Here is a 20024-nt window from a genome sequence, read left to right as displayed (position 1 = left end):
ACAACTTCCCTTTCTAGAAGACATCTTATACTGTAGGTTGTGTGGGCTATTAGTAAATCTAGTCAAAGCCAATTCAACAGTGTTTCAGGAGGAGAGAAGTCCACTGTTCACAGTCCACTGCAAACTCAAGCCAGACCGACGGTACAACACAGACTGTGATTAATAATATTAGCCATGTTGAGCAGTGCTCACATATTGATCATTCTCTTCCAGTCAAATAGTGTATTATCCATCAAAAATCCCCTCTGGTTCTGGGTGGACAGATGATTAGTTAGCCATTACAGCCAAATCTTCTGCTATTCATTTTCATAACTAATGTCAATGTTCTGCGCCTGTCAGTTCAGAGAGTAATTCTGAGGAAAATTAAGAGAGGAGTGTTATGAAAATATAAGCTGATGGTCTGGCTTACAAATGAGGCCCAATTTTCAAAGGGATAGTTCCAGCCATTGTGAACCTCTTTGACTTTAAAAACATCTCTTGTTGATTTTCTCAAGCATGTCATACCCAGATTTCTACCGCCTCAGTGTCTGTCCCGTTTAAGATACAAAGCTGTGGCAGATCCATCAAAAGAGAGCCGTTTTATGCAATGTGAATCATAATGTGAGTCATACAGACACAACACTGCTGTCGACATGGGAATTAAACAGAGCAAAACAGGTTAATCTTCACCTAATACTATGAAAGGCGACTGTTCGTAATGGATTTGTGTGATCAAACAGGCTCTTAACATGTGTCGACATTAACATCACCAGAGGTACAGAAGCAGTGAACCCTCTCAACTTCAGATTTCAGCAACAGGGAGATTTATGTCTGCCCCATTTACACATGTACACCTGTATACTGCTTAAAAATCTATCTATCTATCTATCTATCTATCTATCTATCTATCTATCTATCTATCTATCTATCTATCTATCTATCTATCTATTAAACATGTTAGCAACGTTTTTATTGACTTTCTCTGATTTCTGTCAGAGTGAAACCTTTAAACTTCAAGTTTAAAGTTATTTTAAACTCTTGACCAAAGCTTTGCCAAGACAACATCTACACGTGTCATCAAACTTCATATGTCTAGTTTTGTTTCTACATATATTCTTAATGCCATGTTGTTTTGTGATTTGCTAACTCTTAAGTTGTGATCACATTCTACGCCTGATTACAAAAATGAAAAGAGCCAGGAATGAATAAAAGGGCTTTTTCATCTAGACTGTATTTTTGGAGCTGAAATGCACTGTAAATTTAGCACAGTCTAAAATAACCGCCTTGTTGATGATCTTCGCATGCGTCTCTGTGACAATGAAGTCATTCACTGCTCTGTCCCGTCACATTAAGGGCAATTCCAAAGCTTCCCTTTGAAGAATTAAATTAAAATGAGCAAGAAATGGGCTAAGAAAGAGTGTCATAGTTTCAGTAAACTGAATTGAAACATGTTAACACAGCTCTCAATTATTCCAATAGTCTGGTCTTCATTAGCAACGCAAACAGCATCAGGAGAAGCATTTGAACCTCTTTCATTTTCATTGCTCTTTCTGGAAAACCTTCACTTGCTTTCCCATTCATCACTTCCCATTCAAGCCTCTGAAGCACATTAAGCTCACCAAAACAGACTACACTCTCAAGTTTATTAATGTAATCATTATCATTTTGATGCTTTCTATGTGTAATATTATAAATAAAGGTCTCCTCATTCATATAAAACTGATTTTTATATTACTCTGTGTGAGATAAATGTTCAAATATATGTCAGGAAAATGTATCTGTATAAATATATTTTTCATACATTTTATATATTATATTCTATTTCCCTATTTTGTTAAATATTTTAAAATGCGAAGGTTAAAACTAAACTTTTGAAAGATGGAAAGACTAAGAATTCATTTTTCATTTATTGTGATGACAAGCTGTTCCACAATGACATGAATAAACCTTGTTTCTGAAGCGATGTGCAGAGTGTTTTACAATCCACCACATGAATAGCCTGGAGGTGGATAACAGAATGAAGAGATAAAAGAAAGATGAGGTGGTAGGTGCTTATTAAAAAAATATGAGGCAAACATCAAACTGTGCTTTTAAACGCCTCTGAATGAAGAACTGCTCCAAACAGATGCGTTCGTCTCTCAGGTGAGCTCTGCTCCAGTGACCTGCAAGAAATGTGGAGGTAAAAATAAAAACCATTCTCCGCTCGCTTCTTTTAGTTTTTGCTTAAAAAGCAAAGTGAACACAGTGCTCACTAAAAAAAACCTCCTGTCAGTGATCAGAATACAGGTTACAGTAGCATACAGTATTAAAAATACATCAAGATTTTTGTTACAATTATTTCTCTGAATTGCTTTTTCATGACTTTCATAAATTGTTGCTTTTATAATCCTTTTAAAAAGTTAAGACAATCCATGTAAAAAGTTATATCAACGTGTCAAAGGAAGGAAAGAAGGAAGGAATAAGGTACTTCAGCGCCATCTGTTGTTCCTAAACATGTAGCAAACATCCAGAAACAAAAATAAAAAGAAATTTCTTATTTAAAAGACAAACAAAAAAAAAAAAAAAACACACACACACACACACACACACAAGGAATTTGTCTTGGTGGCAGGAGCTTCCAGTGCAAAGAAAAAGTCCAGACACAGTGCAGACATATAATTTGACATACATACATAGCTATAATAAAATGAAATATAACACTAATATTAAAGTTAAAGGTTTGTTCAAATATTTTTGGCCATCACAATTGTGTTAATCAGTTATTAAAGCCTGCATTGTCTTGTTAACCTCCAATATTTTTTTATAAAATAAAGGAAAAATTAAATGATTCTTTTTTTTATATATATAATTTTATACTAAAAGCATATCAAAGTGCATCAAATAATCAAACATGAATATGCCTGTTGTAATTCAAGGAAGTATTTCAATAGCTTTATAATTACATTCCAGTATATATTTTAGAAATATGGTCAAGCTAAGTCATTTGTACATTATAATTATTTGGGAAAATAAACAGAACACAAACAAAGATATATGGGATTTTTCTAAGTGTAAACATTCTCCAGAGAAAACAAAACAGCTGTTAATCCCTCATTGAATGATTGGTAATTTTGATGTTTTACTAGTTCAAAACAATATTCTGCAAATGTTTTTTCTTTGTTTTTAACATTTTGATTAGAGCCTGAATAAACCCGTTGCTTTTTCACACTAAAATGACTTTTTCAATGGAGCCAAAAGAACGCAAATGGTTTTCATCTCTCAAAAGTGTGAGTTTAATATTTTATCCAATGTATTAATATGATAGTCCTAAGGAAATATATCGCATATACTGTATTTTAGGAGTGCACGAGCAATGGCAACGCTGCTCTCGACCCCAAAAACTACATTTCCCAGAAGGCCTTGACACAGGAAGTGGCGTCACTGTACGGGTTGCGCTGCTACGTGTTCGGACGAGGCAGGAGGAAGTTGAAATGTCACGGTTGCTGCATTGTTTTTTGAACACTGATTAAAAAGATCTTTGCTTTATTAGTTGCTGATACTGCCGTAGAGCAGGTGAGTGTCATATTTATACACACCGAGCAGGAGAGACACGGTAGCTGACTTGTTAACAGGTTATTATGTAGGACCGAGGCCCATGGAGGAGCAGAACCACTCTAGTGCTTTGGATTTTACATTGTTTGTTTTTAATAAAACATCCACTTTTACCGACCACATTAACAATAGCAGGTTTACTTTTTTGTTGCAGTGTTAGAGCTACTGTAGCATTGCTGTCAGCTGTGCTGTGTAACGCAAATAAGAGTAACAGGACTGATCTGGGATCAGCTCAACATGTTTACACACAGCAGATCACAGGTTTAGAACTGATGCACCGACAATACACGAGCTTTATCTATAGCTTAGGCCTCTTTCAAACTGTTTTCACGGACAGATAATAGATGTAGTTTTCTAGAATTTTTGTTTTTAGACAGAGACAGATCTACTGTACTGCCAACTTCAGCACTTACTGTGATGAAACTGTTGAAAAGTTGGACTCTTTTAGTTTTGTCAAAACAGACTAAACTATAATTGTTGGTAATGATGACCCAGAAACTCAAATTTAGTCACTTAGTTTATTCCTAATGTGATTTAGGGATACATTTAGGAAGGTTTGTGTACTATATTCAATCGTTCTTTGATTTGCTCAAGTGTTTATGTGTTTGTAATAGCTGCATTTCTCTTATCCCACAACAGTATGTTGCCAACGAGTTCCCCGCAGATCCACCGGAACGGCAGTCTGAACACACGGGATGCAGTGCGGCACACGGCCGGCGCCAAGCGCTACAAGTACCTGCGGCGACTGCTGCATTTCAGACAGATGGATTTTGAGTTTGCCATGTGGCAGATGCTCTACCTGTTCACATCGCCACAGAAAGTGTACCGCAACTTCCAGTACCGCAAACAGACTAAAGACCAGTGGGCCCGGGACGACCCGGCGTTCCTGGTGCTGCTCAGCGTCTGGCTGTGTGGTGAGCACTTTTGACGGAAAGGATTTGGAAATGAACCTTGCATTGGCTCAGTAATCATGTTTTCTCTGCAGTGTCGACGGTGGGCTTTGGTCTGGTTCTTGAAATGGGTTTTGTGGAGACGTTGAAGCTGTTGCTGTGGGTGGTTTTCATCGATTGTATCGGAGTCGGATTGCTCATATCTACACTCATGTGGTGAGGAGTCACACAGACACTCACAAAGACTGCCAAAAATGTGTGCATTTGCTGATATGGTATTGATCCAGTTTCTTTTTCTGGGTTATGGAGTTTTGCATTTTTTTTTTATTGTTAAGTTCAGAATAAGGTCTTATTTGTTAAGAGAATTTTAGGCATGCATTTTACATTTTTTAAGGTTTACATTATTAAAAAATAACCCTGAGCAGGGTGGTTATGACCCTAGCATGAAGCAATGTTGTTATCATTAACTAAAATTATTATTAATTGTTGTTGGTAATTGAAATAAGGCTTAAATAAAGTAAAATAGAAATAATGGATGCAAAACTTAAACTTAAAAAATTGGAAAGCTAAAATAATAAATATTGCCTTGGAAACTGGCTGAAATAAGTTTATAAGTACTAAAATGACTAAAACTGAAATGCAAATTAAAAGTTAATAATACATATTTTTTTTAAATGAAACTAAAAATAAGTAGACGGTTTTGACAATTGAAATAAAGGTGAAATAAAATAAAATCTAAATATTACATGAAAAACGTAAACTTCAAAATCTGCAGCTAATTGAAACAAGTTAATTTGAGTTAAAGTATGTAAATTACTAAAACTGAAATAAAAAATTAAATAGATATATAAATACGTAAATAGATATATACAAAAATACCAGTAAAAAAAAAAAATGGCAAAAGACAAAATTAGTAAAAGTTAAATTAATTAAGTTTTAATTAATACTATAATATATAAATGCAAAAAATCTAAATACTTAAAAAAAATGACTTGCTGACTTTAGGTTGTCCAGTATAATACATAATTTGCCAGATTGTACAGTTTAGTGGCTATTATACAGTAATGTCTGCTGTGACTGACAAATCAGAATCAAGTTTTTTTAAGAATGAGGTGATAAATCAGCCTAACTGTACTGGACTATATCTTGAAGAGTTGTGACTGTAAAACTGTACAGTAGTCCCTGTTTTTCTTCTCCAGGTTTGTCACAAACAAATACCTGCAGAAACATCCCAGCAGAGATTACGATGTGGAGTGGGGCTACGCATTTGACGTCCATCTGAATGCTTTCTACCCTCTCCTGGTCATTCTGCACTTTCTGCAGCTGTTCTTCATCAACCGTAAGTACACGGGTGGATACACGAGTATAATAATGTACTGTTTAGACTTTATAAACACATCTTTTTCACTCTTTTGACAGATGTTGTGGTTATAAATTCAGACTGGTTCCTGGGTTATTTTGTGGGGAACACCTTGTGGCTCATTGCTATCGGTTACTATATTTACATCACATTCCTGGGCTACAATGGTAAGTGATTATGACTGTGTATTTTAACCATCCACAAGCTAACATTGTCTAATTTACTCTGTGTTTCTTTAGCACTTCCGTTCTTAAAGAACACTGTGGTGCTTCTGTATCCCTTCGCTCTGCTCGGGCTCCTGTATGTTCTCTCCATTTCGCTCGGCTGGAACTTCACTAAAGGTCTCTGCTGGTTCTACAAGCACAGGGTGCAGTGAAAGACAGCAGAACACATGAAGGACATTGCTTCAGTGCATATGTGCTCTTAGAGACGGATGGAAAGTGTGTTGTCACTCTTGGGACTTTCTGACTTTTTGTATAATCTGTAAATATCAGTTTGGTTGTAGAGGAAAAGAATTTCAGTTGTTTATGGTGACATGAACCTTTTTTTTTTTTTTATAATTTGATACTCAGCCCGCATTTAATGTTGTGATGTGTTTTTGAAAACCCAAACACGGGGATGCGCATAAAATCTCTGCTAGGATGCTGCACTTTTTACTTGTGGAAACGTGTACAATAAAGATATTTTTAAAGAAACAGTTTTTAGTTTATTCAGTGTTGTCCTTGTGTATTTTGAGTTGTATGAATTTAAACGCATGCATATGGTTTCGATCACACAAAAATACAAAATTTATTTAATGCCAAAAGGTATTATATATTCACACGATCAAATTAACTTTAGCTGCCAGGAAAAAAAAGAAAAGAGAGAAAAAAAGAAAGGCAGAAAATTACATGTTTTCAGTGTTCTTTTTGTTTTTTGCTTGTTCCAAGAGATTCGCATATAATTTAAAGTCAGTTATAAAATGTGAAAAGTTTGGTCTACCTTGAGCCCTCTTCTTCTTATATATACATTAACAAAGAATTAATCTAGAAGTAAGAAAAAGAGGAGAAATAAAACAATAAGGGGGTATGTATCTTAAAATAAATGGAAAAAAATATAATAATAAAAGTAATATTAATAAAAATAAAAAGAGCGCTAGACTTACTTAGGTGTGACATCACAGGTGCTCGCGCACCTCTAGTTCGCTTTTCTTCTCACGCGCTCTGTCATCGGCCACGCGCCTGCGCGACCCCATGACTAAACGTGACGTCAGACAGCAGCATGGCGGCCAAGGTGACTCCGGCGTCTCCGTATTTCACTGAAAAATTGCGTTTTCTTTTCTTAGCTGTCGACTTTTAATTACAAATGCTGATTTTTTTAACTGCAGGAAGCTAATATTTGCGTAACTGGGTGGAGTGGAGACAATGATAAACGTTTTTAACGGACCGGCGCGAGCATCACTGAGCTTATCACTACACTCCCGCTGAGACTTTGACTGAATTTAGTGTCTGTGAAGATCATAAAACCATAAAAAAATACCAGAATCGTGTGTTAAACAGCATTAATCAGCTATTTAGTGGGCTTTTGTGTTGTTAGAGATCGGGTTTGTTTATAAAATGTACTGTAATTACCAAAAAAATGCGTGTGAGGATCATGCTGTGTGGGAGAAATTGTGCTTATTTTACTCTTTTTGTGTTTGTGTGGAGTAATTACTGACTTGTTATTTTGTTAAAACTAGGTTCTTTTTATTTTGCGTACATTATGTGCAAGGTCCGTGTGCCAGAAAAGATCGTTTGATATTTAAATGAGCTTTTAGAAATAAATGTAGATTTGAGCATTAGACTAAAGTTAGGTCTCAGTGAATCCTTGTCATCTTTGGACTCGGTGAAAAACCTTTAATAGATGCAGAAAGAGCTCAGTGCATTTCTCTAAACATTGTGGTGTTTTTGTGGCAGTAATCATAGATCATAGCTCTTAAGATTCACAATTCATCTCTATAGAAATCAAGAAAGCTTATTGTTATTCTGTGCTGTTGTTGTTTTGCAGGTGCAGTTAATCAAAAGGGCCGACCCCAATGAGCTGAAGGTCATCTTTCAAAAGGTAAGTTTAAACAACAGAAAAGCCTAATTCTGGTGTACTATCAGGTTATGATGTTTTTTAGTTTCACTTTAGCCAATTCCAATGACAAACCAGGTCTGCAGCCCTTGTAGATCGTGTCATGACTTTGTCCTGTCATTAGATCTTTATTTCCTTAGCGACGCTGCATTTTTAATGGTCACTCTTTCGTCGTCGTCTCCTTTTTCCCAAAGCAACTCATAGAGAAACTCACATGCCTGGGAGAGTCTAGACACTTGTGTGTGTTTGTGGGAAAACAGTTTATTGTGTGTGTTCTTCATTTTCAGGCATGGATGGGGAAAAACTTATTTTTTCATTAAATGTCAGCCAGGGCTTTTACACAATGAGGATATATTGGTGTAGTGATTCGTGATCACTTCCGCCGGGGAGACCTTGTGCGTCTCTCAGCTGAGAGTAGTTGTCTCTTTGGCTGCGTTGGTTCACTTTGGTGTCTGGTAACTCTGCGACTTGCGTGCAATGTGGCTCTATTAATAGGACTCAAGTGTGTGAGATGGATGTTTGGAGGAAGACCTGAATGTCAGGGCAGTAAGAACGTCTCGATAATGTCAGAGGACATCTCGCTGTAGTTTTTTGTATGCTGTTTAGCTGCTGCTGATCAAAACACAGCTCACGTGGCACATGAATGTTGATTGTCACCTTTGCCCATTTGTGCAACTCGGCTTAGGTCGGTACTTGGTAAATAAATACAGTTTCAGCTTGCATATTGCCCTCACAGTTGTTTGGAAGAAAGCCGGTGTTATTTTCTACTTTTTGTTTTCTTAAATGTCTGCATGCTTTGTAAAACTCAAGTATGTGACCTTAATTTTCAGGTTCTACTTTATTCTTCATGCAAATAAATAATACTAAGTGCCTCACAAATGAGCATAATACAAATGAAGAGTTCATTTGCAAAAACAGATTTTTAAACATTTTCAAAAAACATTTTTTTTTTATCTTGCATTCCAATTAATATGCTTTAACCCCTTAACTGTCACCGTCCCACCTGTGGGACGCTTGGCGCTCTGTTGTTGTTGTCCTTTTTCTCTATAAAATCTTTTAGTAATCATATAAATTATATATCATTTGAAAGCTTAGAAGCCCCAGATTCATCCTGTGAAAACCATTTTGAAATCGGACATTGTGTTACCATGAAAATGGTACTTTAAAATCTTATGGCGGTCTCCTCCCCCTTAGTGGGCAGTGTCAAGTGTCATATTACAAAATGCATTACGGTCTTTTAGAATTAAAACTTTTTATAATCTTGGCAACAATCATATCATTGGAAAGGTCTGAGTCTCAGGATTCCATATTTGGTGGTTATTTTGACATAGAAGTAAAATTGACAGAGAAATCTAGGAAAACATTCATCAAACAAAATTCAAAGGAGTTTTGATGGCTCCCAGTGGCTGTTTGTGGTATGACACCCTAAATAAAATCCCACAGGAACCTCAATTTTTTTCATATCAACTTCAAATTTGAAACATAACTTATTTAGACACAAGGCTTTAATTTTATACCAATTTTAGAGTAAAACCTGTTATGTAAAATATTTATAATAAATAAAATTAATATAGCGCATTTTATTTACAGTACATTTAAACTTCTATAACTTTTTGATACTTTAATTTAAAAAAAAAAATCCACTGTCAAAATCTGCTAATTTTCTTCTTTAAAAAGAGACCAACCTTAGGTCTATATTCCAAAGTGTTCATAAATAAATAAATTTGGATAGTTCACTTTAATGCCTATTTTAAAAAATGGGGGGTGACCATTAAAGGGTTAATAATGCTTTAAGAAAATTAATAAAAACAGAGTTATCTGTTTTTGCAAATAAACTCTTCAAATGCACATTCAGTCATGCTTTACATCCAACACAGATGCTGTAACTGTGTTTGTGTTGTTTTTCCTCAGTATGCCAGTGTGTTGGATAAGGATGGGGAGCGGTACATGACACCCAATGATTTTGTGCAGAAGTTTTTGGGCCTCCACACGCAGCTCCACTACAATCCTAAAACTGTGCAGCTGCTCGCCGGTGTGGCAGATACTACAAAAGATGGGTGAGACAAACATACAGTTTTTTTTTGTCTCTGTAGTTTTTCTGTATTTGAATTATTGATGGTTTAATATGAAGCCTAAACCTCAGAAATTCACCCACTTTCATTAGATTTTTTTTTTTTTTGCAGTAGCAGCCAGATGCATATGCCAAATTTTTTTACATTTTTGATTTTTTTCAAAGAAGGAGGCTGTATTTATTTGATCAGAAATACAGTAAAAACAGTATTATTGTTACAATTTAAAATAGCTAAAATAAAAATTGCAATAAAAATATATTGTAAGTTCCAAATCATTTCTGTGCAAAGCTGAATTTTCAGCATCATTACTACAGTCTTCAGTATCACAAGATCCTTCAGAAATCATTCTAATATGCTGATTTTCTGCTCAAGAGCAGTGTGTGTGAAAGAGATTGCAGAATGATCACATATTTGTGTTTTCAAAGTTTCTTCTATTTATTTTTTGTCCATCCAGACTGATCTCGTTCCAAGAGTTTCTGGCCTTTGAGTCGGTGCTGTGTGTGCCTGATGCCCTCTTCATCGTGGCCTTCCAGCTGTTTGACAAGACAGGCACTGGATGTGTGTCCTTTGGTGAGAACAGTATTGACTGTAAATAAATATTCAGCCTTATTTAAAATGGATTTCTGTATTTGTACATGCTGACATCAAACTCCATTGAAATTAGTTCAAGAGTTTAGAATTTGTTTGGTGTATGGAGTTCTGTTCTCCACACATGGTTCGGCACGTGCTAGGACCGCGGTTTAACTTAAATCTGACAACGCATCGGTAATATTTCTTATAAATAACATGTAAAAAAAACAGGGTTTGGCTAATGTATGTTCCTGTTGATGGATGCGCATTCTGGCTTCCCAGTACAGTACAACAACAGCGATGAGGAAAAGAAAAAAAACGTGGACAAACCCTTCACTCTTGTTCAATGCGAATGCTGTATGCTGGAGTATGAGCAGCCATTTATTTTGTTTATCACCCGGGCGCACAGGAGAGAACAGAACACGTGGATTTCTGTGTTGAAACTAAACTCATTTAAGTTTTGCCAGTTTTAACATTTAAGAGCCAGAGGACGCGAGCAGTGAGAAGCACACAAACCCGTGTCTCAGAACACAAGCAAATATTAAGCTCTCTCTGAAGTATTGTGTTTGAATGGACAAATTCACACAGAAATTATATCAAAATGTTCGTCTTGGTAAGTATCTTAGCGGACATAGCCGGCTGAACGTACTGTATCAGTGCATTCTCTTAAAGTGACAGTCTTAATATTAATCGAACAGCAACAACAAATAAATCACTCACTGCTCTTGATTGAACAGCTTTTGTGACTTGGATAAAGATTAATCTTTAATTTATACAGTCACTTTATTCAATTTCTATAACAAAAAACAATTCAATTTCTGTACTTAAAAGCAAATGCCAAACCTACCTAAAAATACTCTTAAAAGTAAAACTTTACTCTTTTGTATTTATTTGTGCTATTGATTGTAGTTAGAATATTCTTATTTTCTTTATTTTTATTCGAAAGTATAGTTTTTCCATAAACACAGCACATACCGAACCTTACCGAAACCGTGACTCTAAAACAAAAATACAAACCGAACCGTGAAAAAGTTGAACCGTTCCACCCCTAGTATGGAGATTACTATGTAGGTCGTTCCAGTTTATTCACCTTTTCATTTGATGCTGCCTACAGTATGTAGATGGCAAAGCAGCTCACAGTGTTTTTGGCACAAAGTGTTTTATTCCCTTTACAGAGTCAGCTGATCGTAATGTAGTTATGTAGTCAAACAAACAGCTTCACCTTGAACACAGAGACATTCATTTTATGCACATGTTCAAAGGACCTTTTAAACACTGTCAGTAATGTTGCAACGCCCGTTATGGTCTATCCGTTTGTCTACAGAGAATGTGCGTGATATCTTCAGCCAGACCACCGTGCACCACCACATCCCCTTCAACTGGGACTGCGAGTTCATCCGCTTGCATTTCGGCAATGACAGAAAAAAAAGTCTCAGCTACCTGGAGTTCTCCCAATTTCTGCAGGTACCACACCCAAACAATTATACACACTCAGAGTTATGCAAATATCATATTACGTTCTTGTTGTTGTTGTAAAATATCTTATACCTTAAAGAGGTCATCGTATGCGACATGCACTTTTACAAGTAGTTTGAACTGAAATGTGTGTTGGCAGTGTGTGGACACAACCACCCTGTAATAATAAAGAACCACCCAGTGTTTTTTTTTTTAAATCTCGTTAAATCATTTCCCCTTTCTCAAATCAAGCCGTTCTTAGATGCCTGTCTTTGTGATGTCAGACAGACCAAGGCGCTCCCACAAACCTTAGAACCGTCCTGAGTGAGCTGTCATTAGTCCGCCATTGTTTCACCGCCGGAGCAGATGTAGAGAAGGATGTCTCCGATTAAGCAATTGAGGTGTTCTGTTGTTGAATGTAATAATGAACATAGCAGTCGTCATTTACACCCGACATCTGAGCCGCTGAAGACGCAGTGGATTACGTTTGTTTCTGAAGGGAACACACCCCCGATCTACCTAAATGCGTCTATGTTTGCGCAAATCATTCGTGATCCAGCTTCACCTACAGAAGAAGTGAGTATAAGGTTTTTTTAATGATTTTTAGCAAATCGCCTTTTCTAATAATGTGCTAGTTAGCAAGTTTACGATGAATGCGACTAAAGTTTACCGTCTCTCAGAGAGTGTCTCGGAAGAGAGGGGCGGGGCGAGCAGAGCTCATTAACATTTAAAGCGACAGGCGGCTTGCTATGAACAGAGCTGTTTTTGACAGGGTAAAAACAGTGTTGTTTTACACTACCATTGAGAAATTTAAACTAAACTATGTTAAAGACTTTTCATCAAGACCCTAAAGAATCATATCAGCTTGTGGAAAATGGGCATCCGATGACCCCTTTAATATAAGTTTTAAATAATAATTATAATAATAATAATAATAATAGTTATAATAATAATGATGATGGTGTAATTATATTGTAATATAAAATACTATTATTTTCTTCATAGTAATAATAAATATACATTATTTAAATAATTTTTTACTATAATATTTAGTATAATTTAATAACATTATTAAATATTATTTAATATATAAAATTATATATTCATTTTTGTTTAATATAAAATACTTCATATTTTAATAATTCAGTTAAATTGAATCATATTTCTTTTAATGTTACATTAATATTTAATATAAAAACTATGAATGATATTTTACACAATAATGCATCATTGATTTAATAATACAATAAAATAATATTTTATATTTCAGTTAAAGTAATTATATTTAGTAATGTTTCTTTTTAATATAGAAATAATAATATTAATAATGTTAATTTAATAATATTTTAATATAATAAGTCCCCTAGAATGGTGTACTTTTTTTTTTTTTTTACCAGCAGGATTTAACTGGCCCATGCTAACCAGCCAAATCTGTCTTTGGCTAAATCTCTATATAAGTACATCTTTTTAACAAAAATCTAATTTGTTCTGTCTGTGCTTGTTGTCATAGGAGCTGCAGCTGGAGCATGCGAGACAGGCGTTCGCGCAGAAAGACAAGGTCAAGAGCGGTGCTGTTTCTGCCCTGGACTTCAGTGACATCATGTCCACCATCAGACACCACGTGCTCACACCCTTTGTGGAAGAAAACCTTGTGTCTGTAAGTGTGCAGATCTCTTTTCCATCTGGTGGGATGTTTGTTGTGAAGTTACTGTGAAAGGTTTAAGTGTGTGTGTCCTCTTAGGCAGCAGGTGGCGGCACCTCTCACATGGTGAGCTTCTCCTACTTCAATGCCTTCAACTCTCTCCTGAACCACATGGAACTGATCCGTAAAATCTACAGCACTCTGGCTGGGTCTCGCAAGGATACGCTCGTCACTAAAGGTGCGTACCGTCTGTAATGCTTTCCGTTTCTGCTCATCTGCACTTCAGAATTACATTAAGTATTATCTAACATCTTCTTCATCTGTAGAGGAGTTTGTTCATTCTGCAAATAAGTTTGGTCAGATTACCCCTATGGAAATCGACATCCTGTTCCAGCTTTCAGGACTGCACTCCCAAACAGGGTACTCTCCTTTTAAAAAACAAGTTCATCCACACATAATATAAGCAGCATTATCAGCTGATAGTGTGTTTGTTTATGTTACGATGTGTAGAAGATTAAACCTGGCTGATATCGAGAGGATAGCACCACTGGAGGAAGGAGTCCTGCCGTATAATCTAGCTGAGGTGCAGAGACAGGTGAGCTGTATAAATGGTCAGATAAGAGACTATTAGGGGTTGTATAAGTGTGTATATTATTGCGAGAACATTGTGATGTTATCCATGAGACACTAATTATTGCACAAAACACACATTCACTACTAGGGGTCTGATACCACTCTCCCTTTCTTCAGATGATGTAAAAATCGTGTTTCAACTTAATATTCAGGCTGCGGTCATATATCTCAAATCCGGATCGGCCCGGAAACATTGTGCATTTATTTTGATGCCTAACATGCTTACTTCTTGCTGTCTTTCTGTCATTGCAGCATTCACCTGCGGATGTTTCTCGGCCCGTGTGGCAGCAGGCAGCAGAGTCAGCGTACAGATTTACTCTGGGCTCCATCGCTGGAGGTTCGACTTTATGAGTTCTGCTCATTTCTTATATTAAACACCCAACAAAATGAGTACAGTTTACATATTTCATTATGGCAAAGGAAGATAATAGTGCGATGTGTCAAGGGGACATTCCCTTTATTAGTTCATGTGGTTTCCTACATGCAGATGGTATTAGGAAGGAGGGACATTGTCTTTCTATAAAGCATTTTATTGGCAAAAATTTCCATATGCCAGTGTACAAGATGAGTTGTTGGTATTTTTGGTCTGTTTTCCTAAAAGTGTTAAACTGTCGTTTTTAAATATGCATTGCATTTCAAGTTAATTGTCATCTTTTATGAGAGAAACTGACTGAAAAACACTTAATTCCAATTTCATTCTTTAAAAGAAGTCAGTCAAAAGTGACAGTGAAGACATTTATAATGTTACAACAGATTTCTATTTCAAATAAAAACTGTTCTTTTGAACTTAATTAAATGAACTTAAAAAGGTATGACAGTTTGCACAAACATTATTAAGCTGCACCACTGTTTTCAACATTGATAATAAGCAGAAATGTTTCTTGAGCAGTAAATCTGCATATTAGAATGATTTCTGAAGATCATGTGACACTGAAGACTGGAGTAATGATGCTGGAAATTCAGCTTTAATCGCAGAAATAATTTAGATTTTAAAATGTTACAATAGAAAACATATTTAAAATGTAAAATATTTTAACTTCAAAATATTACTGTTTTTATTGTATAAATGCAGCATAAGGGACTTTCCAACCCCAAATTTTTGAGTGGTAGTGTATATCTGTTTTTATTTCAAAAGAACAATCCTGTTTTCCATAGCCTCTTTAAGTGCAAAAGTTAAGCTGTTTTCATTGGATAAGTGTATGTGTAATTGCACTTGAGTGAAATCTTAATTTGTCCTGTGTGTGTGTGTTTATAGCCACTGGTGCCACAGCTGTGTACCCCATAGACCTGGTCAAGACCCGTATGCAGAACCAGCGCTCCACCGGCTCCTTCGTAGGAGAGCTCATGTACAAGAACAGCTTTGACTGCGCCAAGAAAGTCCTGCGATACGAGGGCGTCTTCGGCTTTTATAGAGGTTGGAATCGTCTTGTCCTATGCTATGTTTTCTATCTTTGTTTCTTAACCATGATCTCACTTTCTTTTTTCCTGTTTCTTTCTTTGTGTGTCTGTTTCTCCCCCTACAGGTCTTCTACCTCAGCTCATCGGAGTGGCTCCAGAAAAAGCCATCAAGCTCACTGTAAGTCTCATTAAACATCTTGACATAAAGCTGTTTCTGAGCAGATGACAATAAAGCCAATTACACGAGTGCCTCTGTGTCTGTCTTCCAGGTGAATGACTTTGTGAGAGACAAATTTACCACAAAAGATGATACGATACCTCTGGCTGCTGAGATTCTCGCTGGTGGATGTGTGAGTATGAGAGAATAATCAGAATATGACCCTAAACTTTTGAGTTGTACACTGTTCCAACTGGGTTTATGTTGTAGTTAAATGGCTAAATGTTCTGTCTTTGCAGGCCGGTGGGTCACAGGTTATCTTCACCAATCCCCTGGAAATAGTTAAGATTCGTCTGCAGGTGGCTGGTGAGATCACTACAGGCCCCAGAGTGAGCGCGCTCAACGTAGTCCGTGATCTTGGCTTTTTTGGCCTGTACAAGGTGGGGAAATCGCCAATTTTTTCTTTTATTCTTCAATTGCATTTAAAATACGGTTGATGGCTTTGTAAACAATGACACACAAATGTTACTGGTTTTCCTCCACAGGGTGCGAAGGCTTGTTTCCTGCGTGATATCCCCTTCTCTGCCATCTATTTCCCCGTTTATGCCCATACGAAGGCAGGTCTGGCAGATGAGGACGGAAGGCTGGGGCCTCTGCAGCTGCTGACCGCGGGAGCCATCGCAGGTCAGAACACGCCTCACACTTGACACAGTGCGCCTTCAGTTAAGGTCTTGTGTGCGAGTGGGTGTCTACTTTGCACTTGTTTTAGAGTTTATCCCCTCCAAAACTCTGTGCTGTGTGTTGATAACAATCAACATAACAATTCTAACAATTCAAAATGCAAGTTTTTTGGTGTAAAATGACTGAAGGGTACTTTTTTTTTACTTTCATGAAATGAAAATGCACCCCACTTGTATTTAAAAGCAGATTACTGATCTTATTATTATCTGTATACATCTCATTTTTGCCATTGTAAATTTTAATCAAAATGTCTTGATATTCTGAGAAAAAGACGACTTTAATTATTTAGCCCTCTTAAAACCCATCTTGAATGCAAGCTTGCATTCATCCGAAAATCATAATTTCCCTTAAAGTAACACATATGAATGAATCGAGACTAGATTTTCTATTTAAGCTCAGAGATTTTCTATCAGGAATGAATAGATGTCTGGATGATTTTATTTTACAGGTGTCCCGGCTGCTTCGCTCGTCACCCCTGCTGATGTCATCAAAACACGACTGCAGGTGGCTGCTCGCGCCGGCCAGACGACTTACTCTGGAGTGATCGACTGCTTCAGGAAGATCTTAAAGGAGGAAGGCTTCCGAGCTCTGTGGAAGGGAGCTGGAGGTACACACACACACACACACACACAGATTTAACTTCAGTCACATCCATACTCACTCACAGTCCTCTGTTCTCTGTAGCTCGTGTGTTCCGTTCGTCTCCTCAGTTCGGTGTGACCCTGGTGACCTACGAGCTCCTGCAGCGATGGTTCTACGTTGACTTCGGAGGACAGTAAGTACTGATCATGTTGAGCACACTTTTTCCTGCATGAAGGCAGGAAATGATAAGAAACATGTCTCACCAGAGGATTCACACGGCATGAGGACATGCCTCTAAAATATAGATCTGATGGATGAGCTACATCCATAACAACCATAGTGATAGTTACAACAAAGCTGATGTACACGTTTTTGCACATCACCTTAATTCTGTATTCATTTGTCAACAATCCAGCTTCAAACAGTTGAAATGGTTAAAATGTTAGATTCTTATATTGAGAATATCCACTACTGTGCAAAGTTTTGAAATAAATGAATACTTTTATTTAGCAAGGATGCATAAAATAGGTCCTAAATGTCATTTTAAAAGATTTCAATTTCAAGTTAATGATGTTCTTTTAAATGTTCTGTTCATCTAAGCATACTGAAAAAATTAAGCAGCACAGCTGTTTTCAGCGTGGATAATAAGAAATGTTTCTTGAGCAGCAAATCAGCATATTAGAATGATTTCTGATTAATCATGTGACACTGAAGACTGGAGTAATGATGCTGGAAATTCAGCTTTGCCTCACAGGAATAAATGACATTTTGTAATATATTACAATAGAAAACAGTTCTTTTAATTTAGAATTTTTCACAATCTTACTATTTTTACTGTAGGTCTATTTTTGATCAAATAAATGCAGTGTCTTACATGATACTTTTCTTTTTTTATGTTTTAAAAAAAATTATGCATAGGATGATCTTTGTTAAAGGTCTCTATTACTTGGTTTTCTGTTAATGGTTTTCTTTTCTTTTTCTTGCACATAATAAATATCTGAAGTAGGCCCTGAGAAATAACTCAGTGTAAATGTGTCAGATCTGCCAGTGAATCACTTTGCATTCAGGTGGACTTGCATGACTTCAGAGTGCAGGGTTTTGGAGAAAGGGTGTTGTTGCACTTGATAAAGTATTTAATTCGGTGGAAATTAGCAAACAGCTGAGAAATATGGCATTTTGAGTCACTTTGGATAAGCATTTGCTATAAGAAAAAATCTTTTCTCTTCTCTTCTAGTCGCCCTGCTGGTTCTGAACCAACGCCCAAATCGCGGATCTCTGAGCTTCCTCCTGTCAGTCCTGAGCACGTCGGCGGTTACCGTCTGGCAGCCGCCACCTTCGCCGGCGTGGAGAACAAGTTTGGACTGCACCTGCCCAAGTTCAAATCCTCCGGGGTCATGGCCATTTACTCCGAAACGCCCAAGGAACAAGCCGGCGCGTCGTAAATCATGCCCCGCCCACCACGGTCTTGTCCTCCAATGGCTGCATGCCTCCCTCCCGCAGTACATTTGCCTACATTTTTCACATTTTTTATTTTCTCTGTCATTTCGTTTGAGTTTTTAGGTGGGGGACATGGGAAATTATACTCGTTTTCAGAGTCTTGTTGCTTTAACCCATAGCAGTGCCTCAGTTTTGGCGAAGAACACTAGTTGAAGCTCATAGTTAGTGTGTTTTCTGAAGCACAGGGTAGACGTCTGCCACACCGATCGAGACCTAAAGCGACACTCGCAGGGAAATACCTAACAAGGGCTCTAGAGAAGTTCATCAGCCACCGAAACGAAAGCTAAAGAGCTTTTCATGAAACACTCCTGAAAGAGAAACCACGTACTGTCAGTTTTGTGTTCCGCTGCTCCCCAAGACGCACACTGCTTCTGAGCTTGCTTCTCATGATTATGATGTATTGATGTGACCGAAGCATGCTGTAGTGCTCTTCATTTGCTCAATAGGCTTTGCATAGCTTGCACATGTACTGTATATACATGTACATCTCATGCACAGAGCCGTGTTTCTCTCTCTTCGTCACACTGACCGATGTACAGAGGTTTCAAAACTTGATCGATTGATCAGAGCAATCATGGTTGACTCGAAATGTAGAAAATAATTTAAATGCATTTCATTGTATTTTATGGAAATAAATCAAAACGGTTACATTTTATTTCTAGTTTGTGAAGGTTTTATTGAGTTTATTACTGCAAGTTACAAAAGAGGTCGGATAAAGTGAGTTAGTGAAGTCATTGGAGGACCAAGCACACACAAGATCAACACGCCTGTCCTGGTCATGTATATCAGGGATCCCACACATCTGAGCGAAAATAAATAAATTAAAAAATGCATGCTTAAAGCACAGCTTCTACAGTAGCTGAGGAAATACTTTGCATATGGTTAGGCTTGTTGATTTTTATTTATTTATTTATTTTTTGACTTTGCTCATTGTGCTTTTGGAAGTCCAATCACATTCCCATCCAAATTAGGGGATTTTAACCAATTATGAATAAATGTGCACCTAAAATATTTAGAAATGCTTTTAGGAACTCTTAATATTTTCAATGTTGTGTAGTTATGAATGTTGTTTTATATTCATTATGAATAAATTAACCCATTAACTGTGTATGGTTATTAATCAGTTACTATTAAATTGCTCCTAATTATTTAACAATTAATCATTAGCCAAAAGCTCACAACCAGGACAGCCCAAGATATAGAAATTTCAAAGATTTAGACTTTTATTCCTCTAACTTTTCTGGAGCTGGAAGTATATAGATTTTAAAATTCCCTGATCTGATCTGTGTTTTCATGATTGTTGGACCCTTATGAATCCGTTCAGATGTCTGATACTGAGGTGAGTATCCAGAGCTTCCTTCAT

At 36.8% G+C, this 20024-nt stretch overlaps 2 protein-coding genes across 3 annotated transcripts; both read left to right on the top strand.

Annotated features, from left to right (window-relative positions):
* The first annotated feature begins 3368 nt into the window (after window positions 1-3368).
* On the top strand, window positions 3369-6517 carry unc50 (unc-50 homolog (C. elegans)). Of its 2 annotated transcripts, none has more exons than XM_019105912.2 (6): window positions 3369-3531; window positions 4210-4484; window positions 4556-4676; window positions 5660-5799; window positions 5880-5987; window positions 6060-6517. In XM_019105912.2, exons 2-6 carry the CDS (start codon window positions 4211-4213, stop codon window positions 6194-6196), a joined length of 780 nt encoding a protein of 259 aa, XP_018961457.1. In that variant the 5' UTR covers window positions 3369-3531; window position 4210; the 3' UTR covers window positions 6197-6517. The 2 variants fall into 2 exon arrangements, with proteins under 2 accessions (XP_018961457.1, XP_018961456.1); XM_019105911.2 differs by having other exon boundaries at window positions 3372-3531; window positions 4207-4484.
* Window positions 6518-6993: 476 nt separating this feature from the next.
* On the top strand, window positions 6994-19316 carry slc25a12 (solute carrier family 25 member 12). The gene is made up of 18 exons (XM_019105910.2): window positions 6994-7092; window positions 7846-7899; window positions 9826-9971; window positions 10441-10556; window positions 11881-12020; window positions 13522-13668; window positions 13753-13891; window positions 13980-14073; window positions 14164-14248; window positions 14539-14623; window positions 15542-15700; window positions 15810-15862; window positions 15954-16034; window positions 16141-16281; window positions 16387-16525; window positions 17031-17189; window positions 17267-17357; window positions 18399-19316. The coding sequence occupies exons 1-18, from the start codon at window positions 7081-7083 to the stop codon at window positions 18604-18606; spliced, it is 2049 nt and encodes a 682-aa protein (XP_018961455.2). The 5' UTR covers window positions 6994-7080; the 3' UTR covers window positions 18607-19316.
* Window positions 19317-20024: the final 708 nt, after the last annotated feature.

The sequence above is a fragment of the Cyprinus carpio genome, chromosome B6, assembly GCF_018340385.1.
Source record: "Cyprinus carpio isolate SPL01 chromosome B6, ASM1834038v1, whole genome shotgun sequence".
In the NCBI taxonomy this organism is placed as follows: domain Eukaryota; kingdom Metazoa; phylum Chordata; class Actinopteri; order Cypriniformes; family Cyprinidae; genus Cyprinus; species Cyprinus carpio.
Note: the sequence above shows the minus strand (reverse complement) of the source record. Positions and strands in the feature narration are given on the sequence as shown.